Below are 20,631 nucleotides of genomic sequence, written 5' to 3' on the forward strand. Positions count from 1 at the left end.
TGCCACTTCCGAAGGCGTATCTGTGGGTTCGATGCAGGGAGCAGGAGCTGAAACGGGAGAAGGATCTAGTGCTACGACAGGATTATCTACTTCTACCTCGCTAATACGAGACTTACTCGAACTTCTAGACGAAGCCTTCCTAACCCTGTCTTTCTCCAACTTCCTTAAGTAGGAAGAAAGAGACTTCCATTCACCCTCATCCAACTTCTCACATTCATTACAAGGGTTAATAAAGGAACATTCATTACCCCTACACTTCAAGCATACTGTGTGAGGGTCTACCGTTGCTTTCGGTAGCCTCACCTTGCATTCATCCATAGAACACACCCTAAATATAGCAGATTTCTTAACCTCTACATCAGACATCTTGAAATCAAAGAAAAATCCAAACCAAAATCCAAAAAACAATCCACAAGCACGTATGCCAAGCCAACAAGATCAGGTACTTCACCGAAAGTCAGTCCAAAGATATCCAAGGCAACGAGAAACGAATTTAACTATCAGGAGGTAACGACCACAGGTGTAGTCGACACCGGCGACAGAAAAAATCTGGCTGGAAAGGGAGATTGGTTCATACATTCGCCACCCGGCGGCGGGTAAGGTAGATCACCTGACCTACCTGTCGCGTGAGCCGCGAGTTTTGAATTCTGTCGTGACGTCAGAGAGGTATAGCTAAGTATATATCTGACAGGAAAGTTCATGTACAAATATTTTTTTCAAAAAATCACAGTGCGCTTAGTTTTCAAGATTAAGAATTCATTTTTGGCTCCTTTTTTTGTCATTGCCTAAAGTTTAGTATGCAACCATCAGAAATGAAAAAAATATCATTATCATATATAAATAATGCGATATATGATAGCACAAAAACAAAATTTCAAATATAATTGTATTCAAATCACACTGCGAGCAAAACGGTTAAAGCTAACAAGTTAATTTTTTTTCTTTGTATTGTACACTAAATTGCCATCATTTTGGTATATAACACATCGTAAAACGATCAGAGCAACACAGAGAAAATATTATCACAAAATGATGCATGAATTCATAACGCGCGGACGTAAAAAATGTTTTTTTTCATAAATTCACCATAAATCTAAATATTGTTCTAGACTTCCAATTTGTTTCAAAATGAAGATAAATGATTGAATATTACTATACTGTAAGAGTTTTAGCTTACAATTCCAGTTTTCGACCATTTCCAACGAGTTAAATTTGACCGAATGTCAAATTTTTTTATACATTTTTTTTTATATGCAAATATTTCAAAAATGAGAAAAGCTACAACCTTCAATTATTTTTTGTTGTATTTACATGAAATTGCGCACATTTCCATATATAAAACAATACCTAAATGTATAATATGAAACAGAGCCAATATTACGAGAATTCGACGTACGCATTTCGGAGATGTGCGGCGGAGAATCCGCGCACGGAGGGAAGGAGTTTTTTTTTTTTTTTAATTCACCATAAATCTAAATATTGTGCTAGAGACTTTGAATTTGTTTCAAAATAAAGATAAATGACTAAATATTACTAGACTGTAAGTCTCTTACAATTGTGTTTTTCAACTATTTCGGTAGATTACAATTGTGTTTTTCAACTATTTCGGTAGATCCAAAGTTGACCGAACGTGGTTTTTTTCTATTTATCATGATTTATATGCAAATATTTTGAAAATGAGGAAAGCTACAACCTTCAATTATTTTTGGTTGTATTCTACATGAAATTGCGCACATTTTCATATATAAAACTTTATGTAACGGCTAATTTAAAATGGTGCAAACATTACGACAATCGCACAAAAAAATTTCTGATTTTTTTCGGAAGAGTTACCGCGCAGATGTAAGGAAATTTTTTTTTTTTTTTCTCATAAATTCACCATAAATCAAAATATTGTGCTAGAGACTTCCAATTTGTTACTAGAATATAAGAGTTTTAGCTTACAATTGCGTTTTTCGACCATTTCGGTAGAGTCAAAGTTGACCGAAGGTTGAAATTTTGGCACTTGTCATTATTTATATGAAAATATTTCAAAACTGATAAAAGCTACAACCATGGGTTGTTTTTAGTTGTATTGTGCATAAAATTGTGCACATTTCCATATACAAAACTTTATGTAACGGCTAATTTAAAATGGTGGAAACATTACGACACTCGCACGAAAAAATTTATCGTAAGTGTTACCGCATGGATGTAAGGAAAAAGTTTTTTTCATAAATTCACCATGAATCGAAATATTGTGCTAGAGACGTCCAATTTGTTGCAAAATGAAGGTAAATGATTGAATATTACTAGAATATAAGAGTTTTAGCTTACAATTGCGTTTTTCGACCATTTCGGTAGAGTCAAAGTTGACCGAAGGTTGAAATTTTGGCACATCGTTATTTATAAGAAAATATTTCAAAACTGATAAAAGTTAGTCATGAGTATTTTTGTTGTTGTATTCTACATAAAATTGCGCACATTTTCATTAATAATACTCCGTGTAACGGCTAATTTAAAATGGTGCAAAAATTATGTCAAAGTGGCGAATTAATTTCTGAGATATGTCACTGATACTTTTTAGTGCGACAAGAAAGAAATTTGCGCTTGCGTGCCTGTGAAACGATTGTAAACAAAACAACACCTTGATCCGTGAGCTCCCAGCATCCTTCAAAGGCGCGTGATTCAAGTTTTTGCCTGGTAGGCCTATAAGTATTTTTCTGCGAATTTTTTTAAAAAACTTCTATGTCGACGTACGATACGTCCAATCGGCGTAAGAGGGCTAATTCACTTTAGTATTTTCTTTAATGAATTGATAATATTGATATTTGAAAATTAGTAAATCATTTATTTATCATACAAAAAAACATACATCTCTGGAGAGAGAGAGAGAGAGAGAGAGAGAGAGAGAGAGAGAGAGAGAGAGAGAGAGAGAGAGAGAGAGAGAGAGAGAGAGAGAGAGAGAATTTTTCATAAATATCCATGAATATCTGCAAATTTTGTCTGGAACATTCTGAATTAAAATATGTTTTTGGATCTTGATACGATTACATTGGTACTCTGGTAATATAGTAGTTGAAAGATGAATAAAAAAGCCAAATTAGGTGTGATTAGTTGTGTGCTATACTATATACTGCCAGTGAAATTTTCACCATAGAGCTTCTTGTCTCTAAGACATAAAGCACTATGGTACAAATTCAGGGGTTACCTTATATGGAGATATTTTTGCTCATGTTCATTATTAGGTGAACTAAAAAGAAAGTTTTATTAGCATAATAAATTTCTGTTTAGCAGTACTGTAGTATTTGTATTCATGAAGTAAATTTTTTTCAGATAAAAGAAATATTGGCTGGTGACAAACAGCTTGCTCAGGAGATCGAATTTGATTTAAGGAAATTTGACCAAGAGCAGAAAGAAAAAGAGGAGGAATTGCAGAGAAAAACAATAGAAGAAAACAGACCTCAAGAGGAAAAAAATAAAAGTGGAAATAATCAAGAAGAAAATGCCAATACCGAAGAACAAATAAGTTTGGAAGCATCCCTTGTAAAAGATGCCCCAGAATCAGCCTCAGCAGCTTCTCAGAGTGACATTCATAAACAGGCATTGCTGAATTCTAAGGCAGTCCTGAGTAGAAGGAAAAATAGTATTACCCCAGTGACCAATGATCAGGATGATTCAAGTCGGGGCAGTGTTGAAGAGGGGGTTGATATTTCAAAGGATGCTGTGAAAGACTCTTCATCCAAAAATGATGTTACAGGACGAGGAACTCGGAAGGCAAAAGCTTCTCTGGCTGGTAGTACCACAGGTTCTGATGAAGAACTGGGTAATAGTGGCAATCCTGTGAAGGAACAGGACAAAGATAAGAGTAATAGTGGTAATCCTGCTATGGAACAGGATCACAATAAGGAAACAAATGAGAAAAATGGTACTTCTGCTGACCCTCAGCCCATCAGGGCAGTTCCTCAAGAAATAATGAAAGAACACCAAAAAAGAAACTGTCAAAGAAAACTAGAGAGGAATTGTTACGCGCCATCAGCACTCCTCATCACAAATCTGGTGTGACCAGTAATATTACATTTATGGAAGAAAGTCTGGATGTTAGTGCAATAACCCTAGACTCAACTGTTGTTTCAGATTCTACATCTTGTGAACAACCTAAATTGGTATTGTGTCATCAGAGTCCAGAAGCATTTGCCAAGGAATCAGAATTCAGTAAAATACGTAGATCAAGTAGGAAGAGTGAGCAAAACACAGAGGCCAAGAATAGACCAGCACAACCAGCTCATAAAGGACCTTCAACGGATTTGGAGCAATCTCTCTCACATTCAGATTTCACGATAGAAGCAGACAGTGACAACTTGGCACTTGCGAAAGAGAAACCCAGCCCTCAGAGGAGTAAAACGAGAGCAGCAGGGGAACCAGCGAGTAAAGGGAAAAGAACAAGAGACATGACTTCTCTGAGTCCTGATCCCAAAAGTGATGGTAATCACGAAGATCTCAAAAACCCCAGGAAGAGATCCAGTCAGAAACGAAATAGGTAGTAGTAAATAGGTTCTTGTACAGTAAGTAATCTTTTAAGAAGTGTGTGCCTGCACATAAATTTACTTTGAAACACCAAAAAATTAATATATATTTTTATGCAAATCTACATTCCATGTTTCTGTAATGTACTTCAGTTGTCAAGTTGCAATATTAGAGAAATCATACAAGCAAATTGTTTACTTTAATTTTAAGGCATATGTCTTTTACTGTAGCAAGGCTCAATTTTTTTTTAAATCAAATAAGTTCATTTGGAGTTATTTATTTTGTTCTCAGGAAATTTCAAACTTGACCTCTTTTAGAGTTGGTACAATACAAACCAGATGTTGGAATGTGAACGGGTGGATAAATGTACTTTGGTCTTGATTAAATTAAGTAGATTGTGTATGTAATGTTGCTTATCAATAGCTCGTATTATTGATGTCGTTACAGACCTACAAACTTATTTTTGTACTGTACAGTATATGAATATATTTTATTGTCAGCTATCCAGATGTTACTATTTTGGAAGTAAATATTTTAAATTTAACCTCTTTCTAAAAGAAATTTTTTCCCGTTGTGTTTATTGTCTAAATACAGTATTTGAAAACTTTACAGATGTTTATACACTATGAAATATATTGTCATAGAAATGTTAGTGTATAATTTATTATCCTTTCTACCTAAATTACAAGTGAATATTTTTCCACCCAATTAATTTAACAGTACTGGTGGCATTGTAACTGTATTGTTTGAGAGGCTACAGGAAGAGTAGGCCAAAGGAGGAATTTTGGAAACATTGACAAAAGGAGCTGGGTAGAATGCGATATCACTTGACAGAGGACCAATGAGGAGCTACCATGTTTCCCCATGACCCAGAATGACAAACTATCATTTGATCACTCAAGTGATCAGATTGACATGGGCATAGAGATATTCAGGTGTTCCAGGGATTGGTGGAAGACATTTTCCAAGGCCACTAAGCATCTGGAATGGGAAAGCAGAACACCAGGGGCTTCCTGCATACCCATGTTTCAAAGAAGTTTATCTCTGAATTCTCTAAAGTAAGTAGGGACTCATCTGTTGGCACTAACTGCCCCTGGCAGTTGCAGTTGGGCTGGTCTGTCAAAGCATTCCTTCTTGCTGGAATAGCTTTGTGCATCTGCACTGACAATTGTTTTTGTCTGCACTATGCAGTGACTTACAATCCTGGAATGCTGCAGCTATTCCAGCTCTGTCTAGGCACATAATGCAGATATGTTCCAGGTGTGTACCCTACCCTTCTTAATGAGTCTGAGAATGAAGCATCTCTGAAGTTGAGAGTTTCAAGGATCTCCAACCAGGTTCCCTTGTCCAGCCACCAAGAAAGATCCTGCTTCCCCTCTTAGCTTGATAGGAAGGATTGTCTTAGTCCCACCAATGCCAATTCAGTTACCAGTGTAGCGAGTACTAGTGGTGCCCAGAGAAGCTCCAGATGCTATAAGAACTACAGTAACTGAGGATGAACTGCCAAACTCGAGCTGGTTGTTCCTTTGCAGTAGGAACTGCACTGTCATCTTCTTGAGCTTCTGAAGCAAGAGCCTTACCAGACACTCCTGTTGCTGCCATGTCTATCACCAAGGATATACGTACATTGTGGGATATAGTGGACAAACACCAGCTTACATCCTTCACACCTGCTAATAAAATCCAAGGGGAAAAATCCCAATAAATGATTAATGATTAGTTGGGGAGCAGTAAGACTGCAGCCAAAGAAAATGTGCAAGCTTATGACAGTCAAGGAAGGGTTCCCCTACTCACCTTGAATTAACCACCTCATTACTAAGTTTTCATGACTGTTTCTGGCTTGTTCCGAGGAGTGATGGTTTGTATTTCTGCAGGAACAAGCTAACGTAAACACACACTACTTGATACATTAAGAGATAAATACATGTTTTATTTAATACAATATTACAGCCTCTGGCACAAAGCTTAAAAGCGAGAGAAATAAGATATCTATAAATTGGCAATGACAGCGAACAACACACACACATATCTCTTTAATTATTTGTAGAAAAGGGTAAATTAACAATATCTACAAAATATAAATGATGTAAAATAATTAAAAAGTATCACTTCAAATACAATTGAGAAAAGAGAGTGAGTGTGTACAGTAACAATGTGAGTACTTACCTTTCTCAACAGGTTCCTTTTGAAATTCTTATCTTTCCTGTGGCGATTTAAAATACACAAGAAAATGCAGTTTTAGCCTTGTAAGAAAGTACAGCATTGCTGAAAAAGACTAAGATAAGTTGACAAGTACAGAAAGAAAATCAGTTTCTTTCCTTCAATTTTTATAAATTAACAAACAATTGTGAACAAGTTTATTCACTTAAAATGACTAGGAAAAGTGTCGCAGAAAGATGTGAAGAGTAACATAGAAAACTATTATACTTTACTACTGCCTCGTTTCTCTACATATCCAAGTAACCCATAATAATGCTAAGGATGTGTAGCTTTAAACAGCTTTGGAAGATACTGTATACAGTGTGTTCTGACATACTATAAACAGTAGTTGACAAAAGATGCTTAGTGTCCTTTTGGCTCCAGTTGTACAGCTGTCTGCCTTTCACTTTTAAAGTTCCCTAGGGTTTTTCACCAATCAGCTGTCCAAATATGCATTTGCCATGGATTTTACGATAAAACATCGTACACAATCAACTAACGCATCATAAAATCAGGACTTTTCAAGTTTTGGAAAACCATAATTTGGTATTGCATCAACAAACAATACCGAATCCTAGCATCTGACCTAACAATCTATTCTGGGGTATAATGTAAAATCGGTGACCTGGCTTCAATTAAACCAGAATACACTTAGAACCTTTGAACACTAGGTTGAGAATATGCTACCTTGAGCTCTGAAAATCCACCTGGGAAAGGAAGGCAGGAACATGAAATAGAAGAGAGAAATGGCAGTAGGGGAATTACTCTCATTTTTTATAATCTACTTGTTTTAGCAGAAGCTGGAAATGCAAGAAAAACAAGCATATAGTTACTATGCTACTAAAATTGATAACCACTATAACAAGACGGCAAACTGGGGTACCATACTGCTTACAAAGACAAAATTATGGCCTTAACCACAGAGCCTCACCAAACAATAAACTGCCAATCTTTGAGTGTATCATATGCAAAGAAGCTTCCACAAATAAATGCCTGAATAAAAATACATCAGGAAGGGGTGAGAACAGAAAACTTCCCCTGTGACCCCAAACTTTTGGTCAGGCAGGAAATATTATTCAGTAGGTGCACATCAGGCACACATCCACATGGAAGTAAAATCAGACATCATTTGACCACTGGATACCAATTCTTCACACAACATTCAGACAGGCGAAAACTAAGAAAGAATATATCCTAGGAGTAGTCCGTTTCTTAACTCCAACTCCCAGTAGCTCTTACATAAAATGCACCAGAGCAGATACCTGTTTAAAGATAAATTGTAATGGATTTCTTGAACCTTGTAAAAGTTATTTCTAATTTATCCTGCTGTCAATCTCCATGAAATATCTTAAGAATCCACTTTGAAGCTTTTCCTATTTTAGATATCCATAATAAATTTTGTTCATAATGAAAAAAGTAGCTTGAGAACTGATGATGGCTGCAGGGAATATTCAGTGGGCAACTTGCTCTACAGAAACTTTGGCAGCTATTGAAGACGATTCAAGGTGGTTCTACAAGTGTGTGTGTCGAGATCCCTGATCCAAAAACACTCATTGTGAAAGCATAAATTTGGATGTAAGAAATTCCCAATATTTCGAAGACTTTTTATCCTTACCCCATACTGCGACATCCGGGGCATTGATTTTCTGGATGAAAAATCATGATTGTAGTTACAGTGTTAAGAGTGGCATGGGGCTTAATGCTACAGACAAATGCACCCGTCACAACATAACTCCCGTACACAAAAACTGAACTGCTTCTGTGAAGTACAAAAGACCAACTTACAAAACAAATTTATTTACAGTACATTCCTATAAAATACAATACAGTACAGTATTCACATGTGCTGAGTACAGTTTACAGTATTTACAATATACATGGAAAATGCAGCCGTAGAAAACCAAAAACAGGATTAGTGCCTTGTGTGTCGTGATCTAGTCCTGGAATGTTTTTGTTCAGTTTTGTGGAGGTTCCTCTTTCTTGGGGGTTCTTGGTTCTCGTGACTAGCAACACTACAGTCCTCGTCAGCAAGTGTGAAATCATTCTGGAAAGCAAGGAATGGTGCTGGGTAATTACGATGGCCACTTCCAAAACTGATAGTAGTACATATCAGGGTATGAAATACAAGTTTTAAAAAAAAGGGAAAAATGTTATCACACAATAATTAACATCTTACAAAATGTGTATCTAGTGATTCCAGTTTAACATGCTATTCCATTCCCTGACATTCATATGCCGTTAACATTGAGCAGAATAATACTACTCAAATTTAATAAAATTTGCAAAATTGCCTAACTGCAAGCAAGTTAAACTTTTCTCAATTACTTCATTTTCAAGGAAAGTAGAATGTAAAAAAAAAACTAGACCTGGAGTAAGTACTGTGAGGTATCTCATTTCTTGTACAAGCATTTATTACTAGAAGCTTTCTGGTAGAGCAAAATTTTTATGACAGTCCAAATATAAACATCATGAAGTTTGACTATGAGTATGCTTACAACACCACCTGCCATCAATATATCCACTTGAATTCTCTGAACCTAGCTTTAGAGCAAATCATTATTTTACAATCAAAAAAGATTTTATGATAAAACGAACGATAAAATGAAAAGCTGAACTTGTTGCACATCCAATTCAAAATAACAGAAAAATATAATGGAGAACTTGCCTCATCACTATCCAAAGTTTCAACGTCCATAATCACAGAATTGCCAATGTGTGCCTGTCTTGATGCCCTTTTCCTTGAGATGTGTTTAGCAGTTTTCTCTTGCATCACAGCTTCTGCCAATTTAGACTTGGAAGAATGTTTCCTGTGCTTGTGCTTCTTTCTGCTTTCACTCTGGGCTGATGGAGAATCTGATTCTGTTGATCTTGACTTAGAATGGGGACTATTTTCACTCGACCCCGATCTTGACCGACGACTTTTTTCATGCGACTTTGACCTTTTTGACCTCTCTTTGTGCTTGTGCTCTTTGTGAGATGTCTCCTCTTTCTGAGAAAATAAGAGGGGACATCTTTAGAAATAAACTCTGTGGACATGGAGGAAATATCATTCAAAATATGTACACATTATCAAACCATTTTGTATATATTATTATTTTACATCAATCATACAAATGATTTCTAATACTCAAGTAAGCAAAGAATTTCACAAATTCTGGACAGAAAATGTAAATTTGTCCCTTTATGCAAGAAAACATATTTCAATTTTCATCCATAAAGTGTATTACTACATGTATATGGCAATTAGAACCTTAAACACCACGTACACTACCAACTGTTCCTTCAGGTATATGACTTTCAAATCCTTAAAAATAGTTGATAAAAAATAATTAAGTCACCTGAAATGCTATATCAAGATGAGCATTTCAGCTGCAAATCAAATATCTACAAAAAAAGAAAAAAAAAAAAATACTGCAAAAGCAGTAAACCACAAAGAAAAATGTCTCGAGTTACTCATATTCATTGGTCACATACAGCATGTCTTGAGTAACTGACCTTGCAGATAATTACAGTTTATGAAACGTGCATAATTTGGTTGGTATGCCTAGAACCCAAAGGATCAACGATATGACAGAAACTAAGATACCCACTATATAGTTTACTAGAATTAAAACTGGTTTGCACTAGATAACTAGACCCATCAATCAATCTTACTTGCAGCATCTCCAGAAAGGAATCTGTCATCCCCATGTTTCTATACACCTCATTTGCCGAGAGGTTAAAAAACCAGGCATTTTCAAAGGAGATTATTTCCCTTCCTTGACAATACTCCCTACGACCACAATCAAGTCACAAACTGCTGTCAGATCTGAGATGCTCAACAAAGCTTTGTTGGATGATTTGGATTTTAGTCCATTGGGGTCCCAAGCTGCCGAGATCCACTCCTAGACCTCTGCTAAGGCAGCCATGTCCTCTCCTACCTCTGTTCTAAATTACCATCTCTTAAACGTCTTGCCATTCCTTTGGGTCTCCTTTAATCAGAGGCAACTAGGTTAGAATGCTTCATCTATCAGTTTTAATTTGCTGGCCAAGTTTGGTCTCAAGCATAGTACTGGTAGAGTTACAAACTGTCATTAGCTTGTAAAGAAGCAAAGCCACAGACAATGCTAGAGGCCCTTTTGAATGTCCCTTTGGGCAAAGCTGTTTTGCTTTCTGCCATTTACTTTTCATCTGTCTTTTGGTCTCCTCCTACTTGGCTGTCTAATTTCTTCAACTTCATCTTTCTTCAACTTTAACTTCACGTTTGGTAACAACTTTAGGTGTGCCATGAGTGTCCAACATTGTGAATTAAATGTTTGAAATAATTTACAAGAATAACGAACTGTCCATCAGCATTACGAGTCTATCTGACAAGAAATGTCACTAAGTTTCTCTTAGACCCAATGATAGATTGCATCTCACTTATATCAATGGCTCTACATGAAACTTTGTCACCCTCAAGACACCATAAAATTGGCCTAAGTATTGAATATTGCCAAACGTGTCAACTGCAATATTTATAGTTTCATTCCAAGAGTCAAATTCTACCTGAAGGCATTCTGGTCTACCTGAGACTTGGTATTTTCTTATCAGAGAAGCACTAGGTAAACCAGTCTCCAGGTAATAGCACAGTATTTTCTGACCATTTTCACAATAAAAAATAAAATGTGTGACTCCTGAGAATGAAATCCTACCAATCTACTGATAAGTTTGCCGTTTCTCAAAATACACAGTCCAAAAATCACTCGGCCCACGTACATACTCCTTCAAGATATCCACTTGAGAGGGCTCTACATTTCTGAAATTAGGACATCTCGTGAGAGTCCATGTCAATGGAGGCTACCAACACTAGTACATTCTTGTTTCTAAAGCCCCATCCACATGAGAGTTTTGTGCCTAACAGGTAAATACTTACCAAATCATATCCCAAGCCAAATGTTTAGATGAAGGAAGGTGGCCACGAATTTGATGTCATAAGTGGGGAAATTTAGGTCAAACCATCAAAATGTCTTTGCCTGTTGTCAAGCCTGATACATGAAGTTAAATGTGAACTTAGGGGCAACTGGGAAAAGCAAGGGAATACACTTGGCAGGCAGTACCAACTACTCCAACCTCGTATGAATGGGGCCTAAGTTTGACTAATCACACTAATCCAAGTCAAAGCAGAAAATAGAAATAATTAAGGATGGTATGCATCAACTAAGTCATGTGACTGAATTTCTGGCTGACTGTATAAACTAAAATACCATCAACTAAGTCATGTGACTGAATTTCTGGCTGACTGTATAAACTAAAATACCATCATCATACACCAAAGCACCACCACCATGTGAAATAGGTTCAAGAAAATTAAAAAAACACATTAACAACATAATCCATGATATACACATAAGGAAATATAACAATCATTCTATATGAAAAATAACTGGTGGATTTGTAGCGCAAACAGAAGAAAACAATCCCTTCAATGAAATTAGAAACCAAGCACACTTACTAATCCACAAAGGAAAATAACTCAATAACTCGGCACAAGAAAACTTTAAAGCAAAGAACATCACTGATGCACAAGTCTTTCCCAGGACATATACTAGTTCAGGAATGAGAGTTTGACAACTTAGCCAGAAGACTTTCTAAATCTCCAATACTTGGCAGCTATTTAACCCTTAAACGCCTAAGGGGTATAATAAAAATCGTCTCCCGTATGCCGAGGGGGTCTCGGAGTGAGCGCCGAAGCGGAAAAAATATTTTTTTCAAAAAATCACAGTGCGCTTAGTTTTCAAGATTAAGAGTTCATTTTTGGCTCCTTTTTTTTTGTCATTGCCTGTAGTTTAGTATGCAACCAACAGAAATGAAAAAAATATCATTATCATATATAAATAATGCGATATATGATAGCACGAAAACAAAATTTCATATATAATTGTATTCAAATCGCGCTGTGAGCAATACGGTTAAAGCTAACGTGTTAATTTTTTTGTTGTATTGTACACTAAATTTGCGATCATTTTGGTATATAACACATTGTAAAACGATCAAAGCAACACAGAGAAAATATTATCACAAAATGATGCATGAATTCGTAATGCGCGGCGGTTAAAATTTTTTTTTTTTTTTTTTGTTCAAAAATTCACCATAAATCTAATTATTGTTCTAGAGACTTCCAATATAAATGATTGAATATTACTATACTGTAAGAGTTTTAGCTTACAATTACAGTTTTTGACCATTTTGGACGAGTTAAAGTTGACCGAATGTTGAATTTTTAAAAAAAAAAAATTTTATATGCAATATTTCAGAAATGAGAAAAGCTACAACCTTCAATTATTTTTTGTTGTATTCTACATGAAATTGCGCACATTTTCATATATAAAATTCTATGAAACGCCTAATATGAAATGGAGCAAATATTCTGAGAATATGACGTACGCATTTCGGAGATTTGAGGTGGAGAATCCGCACGCGGATGGAAAGAAAGTTATTTTTAAAAATTCACCATAAATCTAAATATTGTGTGAGAGACTTCGAATTTGTTTCAAAATGAAAATAAATGACTGAATATTACTAGACTGTAAGAGTTTTAGCATACAATTGCGTTTTTCGACCATTTCGGTAGAGTCAAAGTTGACTGAACGTGTTTTTTTTTTCCTATTTATTGTGATTTATATGCAAATATTTCGAAAATGAGAAAAGCTACAACCTTCAATCATTTTTGGTTGTCTTCTACATGAAATTGTGCACATTTTCATATATAAAACTTTATGTAACGGCTAATTTAAAATGGTGCAAACATTACGACAATCGCACGTATGATTTTTTCGGAAGAGTTACCTGCACGGACATAAGGAAATTTTTTTTTTTTTTCATAAATTCACCATAAATCGAAATATTGTGCTAGAGACTTCCAATTTGTTGCAAAATGAAGGTAAATGATTGAATGTTACTAGAATATAAGAGTTTTACCTTACAATTGCGTTTTTTTACCATTTCGGTAGTCAAAGTTGACCGAAGGTTGAAATTTTTGCACATTGTTATTTATATGAAAATATTTGAAAACTGATAAAAGCTACAACCATGGGTTGCTTTTACTTGTATTGTGCATGAAATTGCGCACATTTCCATATATAAAACTTTATGTAACGGCTAATTTTAAATGGTGCAAACATTATGACAATCGCACGTATGATTTTTTCGGAAGTTACCGCACGGACGTAAGGAAAGTTTTTTTCATAAATTCACCATAAATCAAAATATTGTGCTAGAGACTTCCAATTTGTTGCAAGATGAAGGTAAATGATTGAATATTACTAAAATATAAGAGTTTTAGCTTACAATTGCATTTTGCGACCATTTAGGTAGAGTCAAAGTTGACTGAAGGTTGAAATTTTGGCACATCGTTATTTATATGAAAGTATTTCAAAACTGATAAAAGCTACAATCATGAGTATTTTTTTGTTGTATTCTACATGAAATTGTGCACATTTTCATATATAATACTCCATGTAATGGCTAATTTAAAATGGTGCAAAAATTATGTCAAAGTGACAAAATAATTTCTGAGATGTGTCACTGATACTTTTTAGTGCGATAAGAAAGAAATTCATGCTTGCGCGCCTGCGTAACGACTGTAAACAAAACACCTTGGTCCGTGAACTCCCAGCATCCCCCAAGGCGCATGATTCAAAAGTTTTCGGCTGGTAGGCCTATAAGTATTTTTCTGCAAATTTTTAAAAAAACTTTTGTATGTCGACGTAAAATACGTCCAATCGGCACCCGACAGACAATTTATCTCGATGTAAATTACATCCAATAGGCGTTTAAGGGTTAAGTGCTTATTTTTTTCTTCTTCTGTAATTGAACCTGTACACGCTAAGTACCTGAAGGGAAGGGGCTTGTAATTTATATGAACACACAAGAACTGCATATACATATGTGTATGCCAAAGATGCAGCCAAAATATCATACAGTTACTGTTCTTCCATTCCATTTTTTTCAGTATCATATACACAAATTTTGTATGGAACTCAAAATTTTAATTTCTTGTTGTGCCTTCTGATATTATGCATAACTTTTCTTCCAAATTCTGTTAGTCAAAGGGTTGGGCTGCTGGTCTGTAATAAAAGACATACCCTACTTCAGGGTTCCTGTCAGTTTTCATAGTTTTACTAGGGAATTCTTCCAGTTACTAGGAAACTTTCTCAATGAAGCAACAGGGTTTTTTTCCAACTCACCATTGTCCTTAAACTATTCAACCATTCAACTGAATTACAGAGTAAAGTCAGCTACAATTTGTTATAAGCAGTTTTGCATGCCTTGAAACCAACTAAAGCATCTACAACCTCAGCCAAGAAATGTAACTAACCAGAAAATAATACTGAAAAACTAAAATGAAAAAATTTATGATTCCAGTCAATGGTACTCAGGAAAGCCTTGATGCGAGAAAAATGTTTCAACTAAAATATGACAAAGGAAAACTTTGCAATCTTCTGTGGTGACATGACCTAATTATCACCTTGAATCAGGTAATGAGCCTCTAAATTTGGCATCAGGAAAAACTAAGTGTAAAAATCAATTGTAAGAATTATATACTGAAATATAGATACAAAAATAAAAAGGCATTTGATCCAAAATCAAATGCTTTTTGAAAACCTATCAATGTTTTGTGATGTCAAGAGTAAGTTCCCAATTACCCTTTGATGTTCCATCCACTTCCTTACTTGATTTCTGAGGGCTCACAAAAGACCTGTTTCCTATTTCAACTCCTTATGATATGAAATCAATACACAGCCACAAAAATAATTAAAAGTTGTGCGATTCACACGATTATTATCCACCCGCAACTCTCGCCGTCAAAATCACCAGTATAAAACATTCCTAAACCTTTTGAATGCTGCCAAAACGCTTTCTATTGCTTACAGAACTTCCCCTCCCCCACAACAACCCCAAGAACCAACAGATACTGTTACTATTATTTGAGTTAAAAATGTTATTGTTATAATACAATTAAGTTTGTTCATACTTACCTGGCAGATATATATATAGCTGTATTTCTGACGTCCGACAGAATTTCAAAACTCGCGGCACACGTAGTGGGGCGCCAGGGGTGGTAGTACCCACTTCCGACGCTGTGGGAGGCGGATATCAGGAACCATTCCCATTTTCTATTCATATTTATTCATGACCCTTGTCTCCTGAGGGGAGGAGGGTGGGCACTCTAATTATATATATCTGCCAGGTAAGTATGAACAAACTTAATTGTATTATAACAATAACATTTTGTTCATGAAACTTACCTGTCAGATATATATAGCTGAATCCACACCTTCCGGATGGTGGGTAGAGACAGACTAGATTTTTAGGAAATTTAAATTAAAATAAAAGATTAACTTATTGGTTCCTTACCTGATAGCAAAGTAGACTATGTGATTACTGTCACCTAAAGCCTGCTTATGCTTTATCAGAGTTGCCAGCCAGGTTTGGACCTGTAGTGCTGGTGCCCTCTGGATGCTCTGTCAACGGGGACGTGACCACAATGTGACAAAGACCATCTAGCCAAACATATGGCAGTAACACAGCAACCGACCACCACCTGACCAACTAACCAAAAAACCCCTGACATTAACACTAAGGAATGGGAGATTTTCACAGAAGATCTCACCATCAACCAAAAACACAATAAACTAACCTAACTAAGCTGAGGGATGGGAGAGAGCCACCTTCAGCCCCCAAAACTGTGTCTGCCGAAATGTAAGGTCCCAAAGAACTACAGTTCTCGTAAATCGTTCTCACATCCCGGAGGTAATGTGAGGCGAATACGGAATTGCTCCTCCAGAAGGTGCTATCAAGAATATCTCTGATAGACATATTCCTTTGGAAGGCAAGAGAAAGTAGCTACGGCTCTGACCTCGTGAGCTTTCACTTTAAAGAGGCTCATATCAGTCTTCTGGCAAGATGAATGAGCCTCTTTAATAAGACGTCCCTCAAGAAGAAAGCAACAGCATTCTTCGACAACGGCAAATCTGGTCTCTTCACCGAGCACCAGAGATTACCTGAGGGACCTCTTATCTCTTTAGTCCTATTCACATAGAACTTGAGAGCCCTGACAGGGCACAGGGCTAGGGCTCTGGTTCTTGACCCACGAGACTCGATATTCCTTTGATTTCAAAGCTCTTTGGCCAAGGATTAGACGGGTTCTCGTTCTTAGCCAAGAAAGAAGGGTTCAATGAGCAGACAGCGCTGTCTCCCTTGAAACCCACTAGGCTACTGAACGCTTGGATTTCACTAACTCTCTTCGCCGTCGCCAGAGAAGCTAGGAAAAGCGTTTTTGTTTTTATCTGTTAAGTTCCTTAGAGAAGCTTCATGGAGAGGCTCAAAGGGACTTAGCATCAGAGTTTCAACACCACATCTAGATTCCATGAGGGCGGTCTTGGCTTGTGGAATTTTGGTGGTCTTGAACGACCTTAAGAGATCGTGCAGATCCTTATTGTCGAGAGGTCCATTCCTCTGTGGCGAAAAACGGCAGACAACATACTCCTATAACCCTTGATTGTAGGAACTGCCAATCTGCACATTTCTTAGATAGAGTAAGAAATCTGCTATCTGATTCACAGAGGTCGTGGAAGAGGAAATTCCTTCCTTCTTGCACATGCCCTGAAGGAGGACCACTTAGACTGGTAGACAGCTCTTGAAGAGGCTCTTCGAGCATTAGCGATTGCTCTCGCAGCTGCCTTTGAAAAGCCTCTCGCTCTGGCCAACTTTTCGATAGTCTGAACGCAGTCAGAGCCAGAGCGGAGAGGTTTTTTGGTGAAACCTTTTGAAAAAGAATGAGGCTGTTCTGAGTTAGATCTCTCCTCCAGGGCAACGTTCTTGGGAAGTCCACAAGGAACGTCATGACCTCTGTGAACCACTCTCTTGCTGGCCACCATTGGGGCAATCAGAGTCAACCTTGTCCCTTCTGAAGCTGCGAACTTCCTCATTACGTCCCCCATGATCTTGAAATGGGGGAAAAGGCGTAAAGATCCAGGTCTGTCCAGTTCCAGAGCAACGCGTTCCACTGCAATTGCCCCTGGGTCCAGAACCGGGGGGGAGCAATACAGAGGAAGCCTCTTCGTCCTTGATGTAGCGAACAGGTCTACTAGAGGAGTCCCCCACAAAACCTCCATAATTGTTGACAGACTTCCTGGTGCAAGGTCCATTCTGTTGTTAGAATCTTGATTTCGGCGGCTGAGAAGGTCCGCCCTGACATTCTGAACCCCTGCCACGAATCTTGTCAGGATCTTGATGCGCCTTGCGTCTGCCCATAGCAGAATTTCCTTCGCCAGGAGAAAAAAAAAAAGGGATCTGGAGCGAGTTCCTCCCTGATTCTTTAGATACGCAAGGGCTGTGGTACTGTCTGAGTTGACTTGAACAACCTTGCTTGACAGTTATTTCTTCGAAGAACTGCAGCGACAGGAATATCGCTGCCAGTTCCTTTACATTGATGTGCCAGGCTACCTGTTCCCCTCTCCAGGAGCCTGACACTTCCTCCCCCCTAGTGTTGCTCCCCAACCGGAAATGGAAGCGTCTGAGAACAACACTAGGTCGGGGCTCAGAAGATTTAAGGAGAAGCCCTCTCGTAACTTCTGAGGGTCGAGCCACCATCTTAAGTGGACTTTTACCTTGTTGGAGATCCTTAGGATCGCATTCAGGTCCTCTTTCGACGTCCATTCTTCCGCAAGGAAAAATTGAAGAGGCCTGAGGTGCAGTCTTCCCAGCGAGACAAACTTTTGTTCTAGCGAGGAAATGGTGCCCAGCAGACTCATCCCACTCCCTCACCGAACAAGCTTTCTCTCTCTAGGAAGGCAAAGGCTGCGACTTTCTCTAACCCCAGTCGCTGACGTTCCTGGGATGGAAACGCCCGAAAAGCCACTGAATCCATCTGAATCCCCAGATACACGATGGACTGTGTTGGGGTCAGATGCGACTTTTCGGAGTTGACCAGAAGACCCAGAGACTTTGCTAGGGCTAACGTAAACTGAAGGTCCTTCAGACATTCTGCCTCGACGACGCTCTGATCAGCCAATCGTCGAGGTAGAGGGATATCCTGATTCCTGACGATGGAGCCACTTCGCTACATTCCTCATAATCATTGTGAAAACCATCGGGGCCAGTGCTGAGACCGCAAACAAAGGGCTCTGACTGCCAAACCCTGTTGTCCAAGACGAATCTCAGGTACTTCCTTGAAAGAGGGTGGACTGGGACGTGGAAGTACGCGTCCTGCAGGTCCAGAGACACCATCCAGTCGCCAGGTCTCAAGGCTCCCAGCACCGACTGAGGCGTCTCCATTTTGAACTTGATCTTTTCTACAAAAAGACTGAGCCTGCTCACATCCAGGACCGGGCGCCAACCTGACGACTGCTTCGGCACTAGGAAAATCCTGTTGTAGAAGCCCGGTGACTCTAGGTCCAAGACTTGTTCCACCGCTCTTTTTTCGACCATCTGGTCTAACAGATCGAAAAGAACACTTTTTCTTCTCTCCCTGATAAGATGGAGAGAGGTCTCTGGGAGTCGATGTTAAAGGAGGAGGATGTAAAAAGGGGATCTTGTACCCCCGCTCTACTATCCTGAGGGTCCAAGGATCCGCCCCTCTCTGCCTCCAAGCCTCCGCAAAGAATTCCAGTCTGGCCCCGACTGGCGTCTGAAGGACGAGATCTTCATTTGCTGGTTTTGGGTTTGAATGAAGCTCTTCCTCTCGAAAACCCTCTCCCTCGAGGAGCTGCTCTCGAGGGGGGTGCCCCGCGAAAGGGTTTGACTTTCTTCGGGGGTTTGCTGAATGTCGAAGTGGAAGAAGCTGCTGGACGTCTTGAAGACTGAACCAAGAGTCCTGGGTCGCCTTTTCTTGCAAACTCTGTGCAAGTCCTTTACCATAGCCTGGGGGAAGAGATGGTTCCGGAAAAGAGGCGCAAAGAGCAATTCCGCTTTCTGAGCGGGAGATACCGACCTTAGCGGTTAAAATTGCAAAGCAGTGCTCTTTTCTTCAGGAAGGCAGTTCCAAAATGAGAAACTAGCTCCTCCAACCATCCCTGACGGCCTTGTCCATACATGACAACACGCTGGCCAGCTCTCCCCAGACTGAGAGAATCAGACTCCTAGACTGGGGAAGGTCTAAAACTCCCAGACACCAATCTAGGAAATTAAAAAAAACATTAAGGGTACGAAGCAGTCCTTCAAGTGTGGTCAGTCTCCACCGGAGTCCAGGACACCTTAGCAGACGATAAGAGACCTCCTCTGAGCGTCCACTAAACTGGAGAAGTCACCCAGAGCGGACGAAGGAACCTTTACTCCCACATCCTCCTTGGTCTCATACCAAACTCCCCCTTTCCCGGCGAGTCTAGAGGGAGGATGGGCGAAAGTGGTCTTGCCCTGATCCTTCCTTCTGGACATAAAGTCTTGAAGCTTCTTAAACGCCCTCTTGGTCGACAGCGATGTCTTCATTTCGACGAATTCAGGGGTCTTAACTGTCTTGGAAGACGAAAGTTGAGAGGGCGGAGGAGACCTAGGGGCTGCCGGCTGGAACTTCTCCCCGAAGGCTGAACGTAACAGCCTAACAAGAACCTTGTAGTCCGAGACAGCTGAAGCTACCGGCTGTTCTTCTTCGACGGAACTCCCTGGACTACTAAGTTCCCCTTCCTCCTAAGAGGAACTGGAGAACGCCCATCAGGAGAGGGAGTACGTCCAGCAGTCTCAATCCCTGAACAATGACTTCCGTTGGTTGGAAGTATCCGCTACAGGTACGGAATCGGCCTTACGTCGATCTTTAGAGGTACGGACATCTTGCGAAAGAGGAGCGTCCTTAGAAGCAACGTGAACTGTCTTACAGAAACGTCTCTACGAGGAGGAAGCGCGAGCTTCCTGACGAGAGGCGCCAAAAGCGTCCTGCTTAGCCAAGCGAGCGTCCTGCTTTGCGTCCTC

General features: G+C 38.8%; 2 protein-coding genes across 5 annotated transcripts in view; one reads left to right on the forward strand and one right to left on the reverse strand.

Annotated features, from left to right (window-relative positions):
* Nucleotides 1-5,158, forward strand: part of LOC135199502 (condensin-2 complex subunit D3-L-like) — a 131,558-nt gene extending 126,400 nt beyond the window's left edge. Inside the window, 2 exon segments of the mRNA XM_064227610.1 lie at nt 3,316-3,943; nt 3,946-5,158. Of these exon segments, the coding sequence (XP_064083680.1) occupies nt 3,316-3,943; nt 3,946-4,523 (1,206 nt within the window). The 3' untranslated portion in view covers nt 4,524-5,158.
* A 3,328-nt stretch (nt 5,159-8,486) lies between these two features.
* LOC135199505 (THO complex subunit 2-like) overlaps nt 8,487-20,631 on the reverse strand; it is a 608,436-nt gene continuing 596,291 nt past the window's right edge. For 2 of the 4 annotated variants that reach the window (XM_064227613.1, XM_064227612.1), the window contains 2 exons: nt 9,371-9,694; nt 8,487-8,749 (listed from right to left, as the gene is read on the reverse strand). In XM_064227613.1, coding sequence (XP_064083683.1) covers nt 8,618-8,749; nt 9,371-9,694 — 456 coding nt within the window. In that variant the 3' untranslated portion in view covers nt 8,487-8,617. Of the gene's footprint in view, nt 8,750-9,370; nt 9,695-20,631 lie in introns of those variants that run through there. The other 2 variants (XR_010311082.1, XR_010311084.1) reach the window with 2 other exon arrangements.

The sequence above is a fragment of the Macrobrachium nipponense genome, chromosome 25 (assembly GCF_015104395.2).
Source record: "Macrobrachium nipponense isolate FS-2020 chromosome 25, ASM1510439v2, whole genome shotgun sequence".
NCBI classification, from domain to species: Eukaryota; Metazoa; Arthropoda; class Malacostraca; order Decapoda; family Palaemonidae; genus Macrobrachium; species Macrobrachium nipponense.